The sequence below is a fragment of the Myodes glareolus genome, chromosome 6, assembly GCF_982192425.1.
Source record: "Myodes glareolus chromosome 6, mMyoGla1.1, whole genome shotgun sequence".
In the NCBI taxonomy this organism is placed as follows: domain Eukaryota; kingdom Metazoa; phylum Chordata; class Mammalia; order Rodentia; family Cricetidae; genus Myodes; species Myodes glareolus.
In genome coordinates this window covers 103,851,043-103,865,076 of record NC_142031.1, presented here as the reverse complement: position 1 = coordinate 103,865,076, position 14,034 = coordinate 103,851,043, and the positions used below count along the sequence as shown (strand labels likewise).

At 39.1% G+C, this 14,034-nt stretch overlaps 1 protein-coding gene across 1 annotated transcript; it reads left to right on the top strand.

Moving 5' to 3' along the window:
• The first annotated feature begins 1,357 nt into the window (after positions 1-1,357).
• On the top strand, positions 1,358-2,697 carry LOC148121932 (putative vomeronasal receptor-like protein 4). The gene has a single exon (XM_087906740.1). It carries the CDS (start codon positions 1,563-1,565, stop codon positions 2,478-2,480), a length of 918 nt encoding a protein of 305 aa, XP_087762866.1. The 5' UTR covers positions 1,358-1,562; the 3' UTR covers positions 2,481-2,697.
• The last annotated feature ends 11,337 nt before the right edge of the window (positions 2,698-14,034 follow it).

Genomic DNA, 14,034 nt, shown 5'->3' with positions numbered 1-14,034 from the left:
CTGTCTGTGTGTTGATGATGTATGATGACAGTGGGGCCCTTGATTTCCACTGCATGGGAAGGAATTTCTTTTAAAACAGAGATTCTAAAACAGGATCACTATGTGGTCATCTTTGGCAAGCTCATGTTTGCCACAATGTGCTGAAAATAGTGTTATTCTTAGTGTCACATGCTCTCTCTTGTTGGGGACTTCTAGCTCCACATCTTCAGATGTGAGTATTTAGCCTGTGTAAACTACAGATATCAGGAAAGCAAAATGGGGTCATGGCCAAGATGGGGTTGATCTTGGGTAACAATGGAGAGAAGAATAACAGGGTACAAGCGATCTTATCAGGGAAATGGGAAAGGGTGGGCTCCTTAGCAGGGAGGAAGGAAGTTCCTATAGAAGGAGGTTGGAGGAAGGTACAGGGGAGTAGGAGGATACAATTGATTTGATACGGAAAAGGAGAAAATGGGGGCTTCTTAGTTAAAGAGGAGGTAATAAATACAGACGATGGACATCAGTAGGTAAAATAACTAAGGATGGATGAAAACCCCGAAGGAATCATACGATTAATGATTTATTCCCCACCACTGACCTGCTGTGAAAAATATTTGTCTTGGTTGCTGAGTGTTTGTTCTTTAAACCACAAGTAGAGTTCACACAAGTTTTAAATGGGATGGGAAGTAAACTGGTACACATCTAGGAGCATTTATAACAATAAAGGTTACATAATTAACATGGTGTGGAAAGTGCACTAATGGCCTCCAACTGTATCATTGCCTTTAATCCCATATTCTGGGGTGGTGAGTTCATTGAAAAATAAAAATAAAAAAATAGTGAATTATCAACTCCGATTCCATCAGAATTATGAATGAAAACATGGAGAGTTTAAATAGAGGTTATTAAAATTATGGAATATAAAACTGACTCACCTCGCTCTTTAGAATATCTTTTGTGATTTTTCCCCAGATCAACATAATTTTTAATCAGTTGTACAAATATGATTATGCTCCTGTATTCTCATCATTGCCATTTTCAGTGTTATCTGTAAAATGAGGCAATGTAAGTCAGATCAGTAGGATACAATTTCTAAGCCTTGCGGTCTAGGTGCAATACAAGCACATAAAGTATGCATTCTGTATGCATTCGGATATGGCTAAGAATGCATTTATCATGCTCAATATGTTGTATATCCAGGAGAAACATTGAGGCTATTTAGAAACATAGGCCATGTCTAATGTGAAACTTCAAAAATTAAAGATATGGGTTAATTAAGAATAAATAGGCAAAGCAGAATGATGATACAGACATACTGACCAGTTAATCAAAAGTTTGGTGAACACTCTATTATTTTTTTCAGATATTTGAAATAAATTTCCACAACCCTTTGTGTTGGGATCTGTTGCCCTTTTGAGGAAGATACCTGGTCAGTCGTCCTCATCAACTTAGACCATGAAGCCCAATATGGACAAGGTCAACAGAACCACCACGTATGGGCTGCTCATGCATGCTTCAGCATTGCCAGAGCATAAATATCCTTTTTTTATTTCATGTTCTTAAGGTGAATACAATTTCTACCAATGTCCTCATTAAGGATTGTCCTTAATTTCCAAGTTGAATTTGGGGTCCTGACCAATTTGTTTCTCCTTGTTTTCTATACTTTCACAATTCTAAGCTACAGACCTAAGCCCACAGACATGATCTCCTGTCAACTGACCTTCATCCACATAGTGCTGCTCCTCACTGGAATGGATATTTGGCTTAGAGACATATTTGGGTCATTAAACATTGATAATGACTTCAAATGTAAGACAACTTTTTACATAACCAGGGTGATGAGAGGCCTCTCCATGTGCATCACCTGCCTCCTAAGTGTGTTCCAGGCTGTCACTATCAGTCCCAGTTCCTCTTTGTTGGCAAGATTTAAATATAAACTAAAACACGACCTGATTTATGCTTTCTTATTTATTTGGTCTTTCAACTTGTTATTCAATAGCACCCGAATCTTCTATGCTGGTGCTTTTACCAACGTGAGTGAGACCAACCAGATGAAGGTCACTAAATTCTGTTCACTCTTTCCCATGAACTACATCATCAGGGCACTGATTTTAACAGTGGCAATCTCCATAGATTTATTTCTTGTAGGAGTCATGTTGGCCAGTAGTGTATACATAGTGATCATCTTGTTCAGACATCAGAGGCAACTCAAGCATCTTCACAGCCACAGCCACCTGAGAACATCCCCTGAGAAAAGGGCCACCCAGACCATTTTGCTGCTGGTGGTTTTCTTTGTGGTCATGTACTGGGTGGACTTCATCATCTCATCCACCGCAGTCCTGTTATGGATGTACGGCCCAGTCACCCTGAGTGTTCAGCAGTTTGTGATGAATGTCTATCCCACAATTACTCCTTTGGTACAAATCAGTTCTGATAGCAGAATAATCAATATGGTGAAACACATGCAGTCTATGTGCCATCAGATTTTTAAAAAGAGATAATTTTTCTCATTTTTCATAAAATGATTTATTAATTGTTTTTATATTCATGAGTATTGTGTCAGCTTGTATGTATCTGTTAATTCCTGGTGCCCACAATGTCAGAAGAGGCCATTGTCTCCCCCTCCTGAGCAGGACAGACAGATGTTTGTGAGGCGACATTCTGATGCAGCCACAACTAATTTTTCCAGAGACATATTCTTCTTAAAGTCTGTAATAGTGCGAATAGAAAATCAAGATTTTTCATATTTTAAATAAAATTTGTGGTATTACACATGGGCATTCTTGTGATATTTCTGCTGCCAAGTGCTGTCGATTCCTTTAACTTCATTCTACACTATAAGTTGATATTTCCACAGGAATTATTTTTCTCTCCTCTTTACTTTATATCATAAATGTTCCCTGATGCTTAGGTTGATTAAAGGAAGCTCCTTGCTGATACTGACTCTTTACATTTTTTTGAATTTAATCTACTCTCAGCTATCAAAAATAGTTCAAATGTCCCATTGAAGTTTTAATTCTTTTTTCTAAGTGTAGTTTCTCTGGATCCATAAAAATACTGTGAATTTAAAATTCCCCGTTTTACTACAGTTACTTAATGAGTGTTACGTGAAAATCCCATGCCTGTCTGTGTATTTGTACTTCGCAATACTGAGATATTTTTAGTAAAACAAAAATTGTTTATGGATATTCGTGATGTACAGTGTTTTTTAGTGAGCATGTGTTTGCATGTGTGTGTGCACAGATGAAGGATCTGCAGGAGACAATGTTTGCTGCTTTTCTTCACAATCCACTCACGTTGGTATTTAGTGTCTCTTGGTGACCTGTGTATTGCCAAGTAGGACAAGATGGTAGTCCCAGGGATTTTCCTTTCTCTGCTTTCCAGCTCAGGATTACAAGTGAGCAACACCACACTCCCCTTAATTTTTTTATTGATTATAAAAAATTGTTTGTTTCTTACATACAGTATTTCTGAATAGAGGTTTTTTTCCCCTCTGCCAGTTATTTCCAGGAAACCTGAGCTTAGGCAGCAAAGGAAACCATAGCAAACAGAGAGCTGGTGAATATGTCATTGAGAGAGGGGTCATATTACAGCCCCAGAAAACAGCAGAACTTGGCTGCTTAGGGCACATGGTTCTGGCTTTAGATGAAGGTTAGAAGAAAGAGTTTATGAAATCTCCCTCTGTGACTCAGGAAAGCTTCTGAGGCCAGTCGCAGGTGTCACTGCATGGAGGCCTATAGAGGCCATTTTATGAAGCTGTGAAAGTCAAACCTGGATTGTCTCAGAGACCCCAGGATGTTGGAGATGCCAGAGCCATGTGATACCTGCTGAGGAAAGCTGCTTACAGGGAGTGGAACCAGACCAAGAGAGAGAAGTGTAATATGTTTTTGATCCTAGCCATTCTAACCATTCTGCTGCAAGATGGTAGCTCAGAGTCATTTAGAGTTGCATTTCCCTGATGATTAAGGATGTTGAGCAATTCCTTAACTGTCTTTCAGCCTTTTGAGACTTTTCTGTTGAGAATTTTCTGTTTAGTTTGGACCCCATTTTTAATTTATTTATTTTGTACTTTGATATCTAGTTTCTTGATTTCTTTATATACTTTTGAGATCAGCCCTCTGTCAGATGTGGGGTTGGTGAAGATCTTTTCCCATTTGTAGGTTGTTTTTTTTTTTTTGGTCTTATTTATGGTATTCTTTCTTTGCCTTATAGAAGATTTTCAATTCCTGGAGGTCCCATTTATTGATTGCTGTCTTAGTGTCTATGTTACTGATGTTATATTTAGGAAGTGGTCTCCTGTGCCAATGTGTTCAAGGCTACCTCCACTTCCTGCTCTGTCAGGTTTAGTGTACCTGGATTTATGTTGAGGTCTTTGATCCACTTGGACTTGAGTTTTGTACATGGTGATGGTCATGGATGTATTTTCAGTGTTCTCCATGATGACATCAAGTTATGTCAGCACCATTGTTGAAGATGCTTTTTTTTCCATTGTATAGCTTTAGATTCTTTTTCAAAAATAAGTTATTTATTGGTGTGTGTTTTAATATCAGGGTCTTCAAATTGTTTCTATTGGTCCATGTGTCGGTGTCTGTTTTTATGCCAATACCAGGTTTATTTTATTTTATTTATTTATTTTTTTACTATGGCTCTATAGTAGAACTTGATGTCATGTCAGGGATGGTGATGTCTCTGGAAGTTTCTTTATACTACAGGATTGTTTTAGCTATCCTGTGTTTTTTATTTTTTCCCTATGGAGTTTAGTATTGTTCTTTTGAGTTCTGTGTGTGATTGTTTTGGGATTTTGATGGGGATTGCATTGAACCTGTCGATTGCTTTTGCTAAGAATGTCATTTTTTAATTTATAATTTAAAAATTATTTAATTTATCAAATTTTTAAATTTATTCTGGCCTATACAAGAGCATGGGAGATATTTCCATTTTCTAATATCTTCCTCAACTTCTTTCTTCAAAGACTTAATGTTCTTGTCATTTTGGTTTTTAATTTGTTTTGTTAGAGCTGCTCCGCAATATTTCATATTATTTGTGGCTATTGTAAAGGGTGATGCTCTCTGAGTCCTTTTCTGCCTGTTTATCATTTGTAGATAGGGGGGCTACTGTATTTTTTCTTGTTAATCTTGTATCCTGCTACATTACTGAAGATATTTATCAGCTGTGGGAATTACCTGGTAGAATTCTTTTTTTTTTTCTGAGCTTGAGGATTTATTTAGTACTGATTCTATACAACATAAATAGTTACAACATATTTTAAATGTTTAAAAATGTCTTTAAAGGGTTAAAAAATGGATTGACTAAGATAGGTTTTTATCCCATTTGAGTTTAAACTCTGAAACACAAGCCCAAAATTGTAATAAATTCTGGAAATTAATTTAATGGGTAATACCTGATTTTAGTTTTGAGAATGAACTCTCAATAAATAAATAAATTTATTTTATTTTCACACATAATGAAAAATATTCATTTTATGTTATACTTATTTTGAAGTTATCTTTTTAATACCTGGAAAGACTCAAGGCAGAAAAACAGGAACTCCATGAATCTAAGTTAATGAACAGCTCAGCCAGGAGGGGTCATCATGACACAAAAAGTAGCAAAAAACTCATGTCGTTCATGCTTTGAAAATATAATGACTGTGCTCAAACAGCCCTTCCCCAAGTTACTTTGTAGTGTAAAAGGCATTTTCAAATAGATGATTACTATTTTAAATTTATCTCTGTATTTTATTTTAATTATTTTATTTATTAAAAATTCCCTGCCTCCTCCCATCCACCCATGTCCCTCCCACTGCCCCCACTCCCCCTCCCCCTCCCTCTCCAGTCCTAAGAGAAGTTAGGGTGCCCTGCACTGTGGGAAGTCCAAGGCCCTCCCCCGTCCTTCCAGGTCTAGGAAGGTGTGCATCCAAACAGACTAGGCTCCTAAAAAGCCAATTAGTGCAGTAGAATCAAAACCCGGTGTCATTATCATTGGCTTCTCAGTCTGCCCTCATTGTCAGCCACATTTAGAGAGTCCGGTTTGATCACATGCTCGTTCAATCCCAGTCCAGCTGGCCTTGATGAGCTCCCATTAGATCAGTCCCACGGTCTCCGTGGGTGAATGCACCCCTCACGGTCCTGACTTCCTTGCTCATGTTCTCCCTCCTTCTGCTCATCTGGGCCTTGGGAGCTCAGTACAGTGCTCCAGTGCGGGTCTCTGTTTCTATCTCCATCCATCGTCAGATGAATAGAATTCTTAAAGTCACTTATGTATGCTATCATTTCATCTGCAAATAGCAAAAGTTTGACTTCTTTCTTCCCAATTTGCATCCCATTTATCGCCTTTTGTTGTCTTATTGCTCTAACTAGGACTTTGAGTAGTGTATTGAATAGATGTGGAGAGATTGGACAACCTTGACTTGCTCCGGATTTCAGTTAAATTCCTTTGAGTTTCTCTTCATTTAATTTGATGTTGGCTGCTTGTTTGCTGTAAACTGTCTTTGTTAAGTTTAGGTCTGTTCCTTGTAAACCTTATATTACCAATACGTTTATCATGAAGAGGTGTTGGATTTTGTCAAAGGCCTTTTCAGCATCTAATGAGATGATTGTGTGAGTTTTTTCTTTTAGTTTATTTATGTGGTAGATTACATTAACATATTTTCTGAGTTGAATCATACCTGTATCTCTAGGATAAAGCCTACTTCATCTTGATTTTTTTAATGTGTTTTTGTATTACGTTAACCAATATTTTATTGAGTATTTTTGCACCAATGTTCATGAGGGAGACTGGGCTGTAATTCTATTTCTTAGTTGTTTCTTTGCTTGGTTTGAGTTTCAGGGTAACTGTAGCCTCATAAATGGAGTTTGGCAGTTGTCTTTTGATTCTATTGTTTGACACAATTTGAAGACTCTTGGTATTAGCTCTTCTTTGAAATTCTGGTGAAATTTTTCAAACAATACCTCTCCCTCCTCTCCTCCCATTCTCTTCCCCACACCTCCCTTCTTTGCCCCTCCCCATCCACTCCAACTCTGTCTCCATTCCAAATGTGTAAGGCCTCACATGGGGGTCAAGAAGGCATGGCAAATGAAGTGGAGGCAAGACTGTGCTCCTCCCCTTTACATCAAGGCTGAGCAAGGTATCTCACCATAGGTAATACGTTCCGAATGCGAGTTCATGCACCAGGGGCAGGTTCTGGTTCCACTGCTAGGGGCCCTACATACAGATCAACCTACACAGCTGTCACCTACCTGCTTGGGCCTAGGTTGGTCTCATGAAGACTCCCTAGCAGTGGGTCTTGAGTCCATGAACTTCTGCAAACTCAGGCCAGCTATCTCTGTGGGTTTTCCCATCATGATCTCACCCCAACTCCCTTGCTCATATAGTCCCTTCTCCTCTTCAGCTGTATTCCTGCAGCTTGGTCCTTGCTTGGCTATGGATCTCTGCATCTGCTATAGATAATCTTTTTGGTGTGTTCTTGGATTTGGTTTGCAAGTATTTTGTTGAATACTTTTGCATCAATGTTCATAAGTGAAATTGGTCTTAATTCTCTTTCTTTGCTGAGTCTTTGTACGATTTTGAAATCAGAATAATTGTGGCCTCATATAAAGAATTTTGCAAAGTTGCTTCTTTTTCTATTTTGTGGAAAAATTTGAAGAGTATTGATATTAGCTCTTCTTTGAAAGTCTGGTAGAATTCTGTGCTAAAACTGTCTGACCTAGGGCATTTTTTTTGGGTTGGGAGACTTTTTATGAATCTTTCTATTTATTTAGGTGTTATTGATATATTTAGATTTTTTTATCTGATCTTGATTTAATTTTAAGTGGTATCTATCAAGAAATTTTTTTATTTCTTTTAGATTTTTCATTTTTTAAAAATATATGTTTTGATGTATGTCCTAATAATTTTCTCTATTTCCTTAGAGTCTGTTGTTATGTCCCCCTTTCATTTCTGATTTTCTTGATTTGGAGATTCTCTTTCTTCCTTTTATTTAGTTTAGGTATTGGGGACCAGCTTCAACAAAATTACCACTTTCCAGGGTAAGGGTGTGGGAATTAGAAATACGAGTAAAGAGTATGAAGATGCAAAAATAATAAAACAGAAATCACAGAATAGTACTTGCAGGGAGTTACAGTAAATAATGAAATTGCCTACATTTATTTTCAAATTGCTTAAAACGCCCCAACCCCAGTTGTTAGGAGTAAGATGAAAAACTGCATTGACATGATACAAGGAAGTGACCAGATCAGTTCAAGGTTGTGGGCTATATTCATAGACAAGCATTCTGTTGGTAGAACAAAACGAGTAACACTCACATCTGAGACCAAAACACTCTCTAGGCAACCCACTCCCTGGTTGGAGTTCAATGTTAATCTCCTTAAGGGAACTGGAACTTACTTGGATTCTTAGACTTTTGTTTGGAGTAGAAACATATCTACTTCTTTATACCTGAAGCACAAGGTCTGGATATTAGCCACACTTTTTGATAATAACCTTGAGAGAGCAGAACTCTTTGAGCAAAATCTAGGTGGTACCTTTGAGGTAGAAACACAATAACCTTGAAGGAATAGAGGTAAGTTCCAACTCTCTGACCTTTCGTCAAAGTTGAAATAGGCTCACATTTTTGGGCCTCCACATTTAGATAAAGGCTTATTTATATTGTTGATTTTCTCAAAGATCCAACTCTTTTTTAATTGATTCTTTGTATTGTTCTCTTTATTGATTTCGCCTTCAGTTTGATTATTTCCTGCCTTCTACTCCTCTTAGGTGTGCCTGCTTCCTTTGTGTTAGATCTTTCAGGAGTGCTGTTAACTCAGCATGAGCTCTCAGATTTCTCCATTAAGACTCCTAGTGCAATGAACTTACCTTTAGCACCACTTTCACTGTGTCCCATAAGGCTGGGTATGTGTTGAGGTCATTTTTAATTAAATTCTAGGAAGTCTTCACGTTATTTATTTCTTCTTTGTCCTTAGTGGTTACTCAGTATGGAGTAGCTCAGTTTCCTTGAGTTTATTGGTTTTCTGTAGTTTCTGTTGTTGCATGTGATCAAAATGGACACTCTGAACATGGCGGGCAATGAAGCCTGACTGAGAAGCCAAGGACAATGGCATTGGGATTTAATTCTGCTGCATGGTTTAACTTTGTGGGAGCCTGGTTTGTTTGGCTGTTCACCTTTAAAGACCTGTATGGATGGGGAAGGACCTAGGACTTCCCACGGGGCAGGGAACCCTGACTGCACTTAAGACTAGAGAGGGAGGGGAAGGTGGGGAGGGTAAGTTGGGGAGGGGGAAGGAAAAGGGAGGCAGGGAAGAGGTGGAAATTTTTAATAAATAAATAAATAAATAAATATAAATGGTGAAAAATAAAGAAATCCAGTTTTTATCCATGGTTGTCTAATAAGATATGGGGGTTAGTTATTTCAAATTTTTTAGCATCTGTTGAGACTTGTTTTTGACCAAGTATATGGCCAATTTTGGATAATGTTCCATGTGATGCTGAGAAGATATATTCTTTTGTGTTTGGGGAAAATATTTTGTAGCTATGTTAGGTTTACTTGAGTCATAACGCCTGTTTGTTCTATCATTTATCTGTTTAGTTTCTGTCTGGATGTCCTATTAATTGATGACAGTGGAGTGATATAGTCTCCCATCATTATTATGTGGGGTTCTATGTGTAATTTCAACTTTCATAATGCTTCTTTTGCAAATGTGGGTGCTTTTACATTTGGGCCATAGATATTCAGAATTAAGATATCATCTTGGTCGATTTTTCCTTTGATGAATATGAAATGATTCTATTTTGACTAACTTTGGTTTGAAGTCTATTTTTTTAGATATTAGGAAAACTACATCAATTTGCTTCTTAGGTCCATTTGATTGGAAAATCTTTTTCCAACACTTTACCCTTAGGCACTCTTTGATGATGAGGTCTGTTCCTTGTATGCAGTAGAATGGCAGATCCTGTTTTTGTATCTGGTTGGTGAGGAATATTAATTACCAGTGTTTGTTAATTCCTGTAATTTTGTTGTTGTTGATGGTTGTGTGTGTGTGTGTGTGTGTGTGTGTGTGTGTGTTTCCATTCTCTGGGTTTTGCTGTTGTAAGATTATGTATTGCCTGTGTTTTTGTGGGTGTAGTTAACTTCCTGGGGTTGGAGTTTTCCTTCTAGTACTCTCTGTAGGGCTGGGTTTGTGGTTAGATATTGTTTAAGCTTGAATTTGTCATGAAATACCTTGTTTTCTTCATTTATGGTGATTGACATTTTTAATTGGTATTGTGGTCTGTGATGGCTTCCCTGGTATCTTAGAGTCTGCAAGACATCAGTAGCCTTTTGCTTTTAGAGTCTCTTTTGAGAAGTCAGGTGTGAATCTGATAGGTCTTCCTTTTTACATTTGTTGGCCTTTTTTCCTTGCCACTTTTCATATTTTTTCTTAGAAGTGTTTGTGGACTGTGCACATGAAATAAAATGAAATTTAAGAAAAAAAGAAAGAATAATCTCGCCATGGAAGCTGTAGTATGACACAGTGAGTCACATGGTAAACACTTTACTGCATGTATTATTTTCTTTTAAGTAGTTAATTAAATTTTTAAAATAAATTCCCATTTCTCATTTTACATACCAATCCCAGTTATCACTACCTCCCCATTTCTCACTACCTCCACCTTCTCACCAATCCATCCCCCATCAACTCCTCATAGAGAGTAAGAATTCCCATGGGAAGTCAACAAAGTCTAGCTCATTGCTTTGAGGTAGGACCATGGCCCTCCCAACTGTAGCTAGGCTGAACAAGGTATCCCTCCAATGAGAATGGGTTCCAAAAAGCAAGTACAAGCAGTAGGGATAAATATCAGTCTTACTGCCAGTGGCCCCACAGTCTTCCCAAGTCATGTAACGGTCATCCAAGTTCAGTGGACATAGTTTGGTCCTATGCTGATTCCTCTGCTGTCACGCCAGAGATGGTGAACTCCCATTAGCTCAGGTAAGCTGTTTCAGTGGGTATCCCATCATGATCTTGACTTATTTGCTCATATTATCGTTCCTCCCTCTCTTTGACTGGAATTTGGGAGCTCAACCCAGTGCTCCTCTGTGGATCTGCTTCCATCAGTTGCTGGATGTAGGTACTATTTGTCTATTTGTTAATTTTTCTTCAGCCCGGTAACCCTCTCCACTGACACAATAATCCAAATTAAACCAAATCAGACTGAATTAAAAGAAGCCTAGGTTTAATGGATGCCAGTGCTCCCTGGGTGGCCCCCTGGGAAAACACGGAGAGTGAATTGGAGAATGGGAGAGGCCACGTGTTTGTTCTCTGGGAGCAGTTTTTACAACCTGTGAGAATGTTTTTGACCCTCCCCGGTGAGGGGGTCACCATTTGGCGGGTTTTTCCAGGGTTGGAATCTGGACTGTCATCACTCCCAGGGGAGGGAGTTTTCAAATGGAACTTTTCACCCAACATTCTAAAATGGATGTTAGGGCTGGGGTGAAGCCCCCAACCAAACATTCCAGACTCTTTGGATAAAGGGGTGCCAGTGAACTGAGGTGATGCTGCCAACAAAACATTCCAGACTCTGGATAAAGAGGTGCTGGTCAAGTCTGGCAACTTTCTGTGGGCAAAGAGTGACATAGAAGAGGGGAAGAGTTGGGATTACACTCAACGAGAGGTGTGGCTGGAGAGGATTCTGGTTTATTGCTGTCCTGGAGACCTCAGGCAGTTATTTCTTGATGGAAATGAGAAGGCAGGTGGCTCAGGAAAATATAGTTATTTTTGGCCCTATGAATGGGGCTAGCCATGGGAGGGGTCATTACCTACCATAAAGAATGGAATAGAGTAGTGCACTGGTAATACAGGTGAGGCTCGGGTGAATAAATGAGACATGAGAGCAGATATTTCCTTTTAAAACCAGATTTTGGTTTAGGTGTCTTTTTGAGCCAGGTGTTTTGGTACCAATGGTGAAGTCCCAGGAGCTGTGCAGGTGCTTTTGTTGTCTGGAGAGCCCTTTGTAAGTTGGTCTTGGCCCACACTGCAGGAGTGCCCAGTAAAATATGCTCGAAAATGGGTGGGTTTAAAATAGGCTCTGAAGACTGTTAGTTTTCTTTTTTTAAAGCCAGACCTGATTTTTGATACAGCAGCAGAACTTTTTCAGGAACCTGCAGGTATCTGTAAGACAACTGGGATAGGAGCATTTTAGAGGGCAATTAAAGGGAATTGAAAACTCTGGATCTCTGAAGATGCACCTTAACCCTGTTAATCCTGGACTATGATGCCTGTGAAAGAGGCACACCTGTCTGTATTTTTAGCAGGAAACTTAGCAAATGAAGTAATGAGCTACCAGTGCCTTAAGTCATCAAATGCCATTAGACAAATCTGGGAGGGATAAATGAGTAGAAATGAGACAGCTTTTTCTAGCTATGCAGGCAATCCCAATCTTCTCCTTAGTCTTTGGAGAACACCAGCCTTAGAAGCAATTCTTGCTATTAGCTTTGAGTCCAAAGATTTTCCTGTGGGAGGAAGATTTAGTCTACCTGTCTTTGCAGGATGAGATGATTGAGATCCCAGTGTAGCATCTAGGAAACTGATTAGTTGGAAAGCCACTTTTTGCTGTGTGGGTTGCTTTGCCATACTCAAAGGCAAGCCTCCTTGCAGAAGGTCTTTTGCAAGCATGCATCTTCTTGTAGGATCTATAGGATGCTGCAGGAGCTGGCATGTCTCTGTGTTAGAAACTCTTTTGTTAAATGCCATACTCTTAGATCTGTAAAGGCACCTGAGAATTGGGTACTATTACCTGTTTGTTATATTTCAATTACACATGTAAGTTAAATTTAGACATCTATTTTACCTAATTAGTTACAGCTTGTCAATGCTAGCAATTGTAAGAAGATTAAAAGGAATATTTTATTAAGTCAAATAATACTAGCACATGTGGGTACTCTTATTAAAGATGATGATGAGGTCAAAATGGTGGCTACCCAAGTGTTTGTATTTTTCCAGAGCTGTGTAACCTGGAGGGATAAGTTTTACAGAGTTTCAAACATGCTCACATACTTACAGAAAAATAAGACAAGCATACTATACAAACATACTAAACACACATACACATGTAGACATAAAAGCATAGTGTGGCAACATTGTTTTAACAGACAGACAAAGAAAACACTTTTAGGAATTTGTGTCAGTTGACCAACTTAAAAATCCTTGTGTAGGCAGGTGGCAGAAGATAGGGAAGCACAGAGGTGGTTCTGTTAAGGACCAGAGTACCAGATGCTGCAAGAGAGAACAGAAACAGAGGACAGAACATCTATACCACTTTAGAGTGGAATTGCAGGGGGAAAATAGACCTGTTGTAGAGAGTCCCAGAGTGGTCAGATTAATGTCAGGGATGGAGACAAATAAACAGGTAGGGAGGGGGAGCCAGGAAGTGGACTGGGAGTGGGAGCACAGCATCCAGAAACCATGGACATATGGGGCCTTGTCTGTTTTATGTTAGGTGTTAGATAGCCCCAATTTAGAAGGATTTTTAGTAAAAGGCTGCCCAAGGGCATGCAGAGATCAGGCCTTAAATGGCAAGTGTCAATTTTTACAAGTCTATGCCAAGTCTTGGCATTCAATGCTTATTACAATGTGTTCACTGCGATAAGACTCTTGAGTCAAAAGCAGAGGGGTGCAAGAAATGCATGGGCAGAGGTCTCCGTTCCATGCAATCCTACCTCCGCGAGGACTGCATTGCTGTTTGTGGGGTCAGGTGCCTGGCACGGCTTCAACAGGTGACCCTTCAAACATATGGGCTCTGAGTCCTAAGGGCATGTACTTGAAAAAAGGGAAGCCCACTCAGACAAAGCTGATCTTAACCTGGCAGAGAGCACTGGTGAGCAGGGTATTTTCCCTCACTTAGCCCTGGGTCAGTGGGAAAAACAGTTAGTCCTCCCCCACCCCCCGCCATGCCATGCCATGGAACTTCCAAATATTAAGTTTTTCTGTTGGTCTGGTAAACCCACTGATTCAAAAATCCAAATCAGACCAAATCAGAGCAGATTAAAAGAAGCCCAAATTTAATGGATGCCAGCGTTCCCAG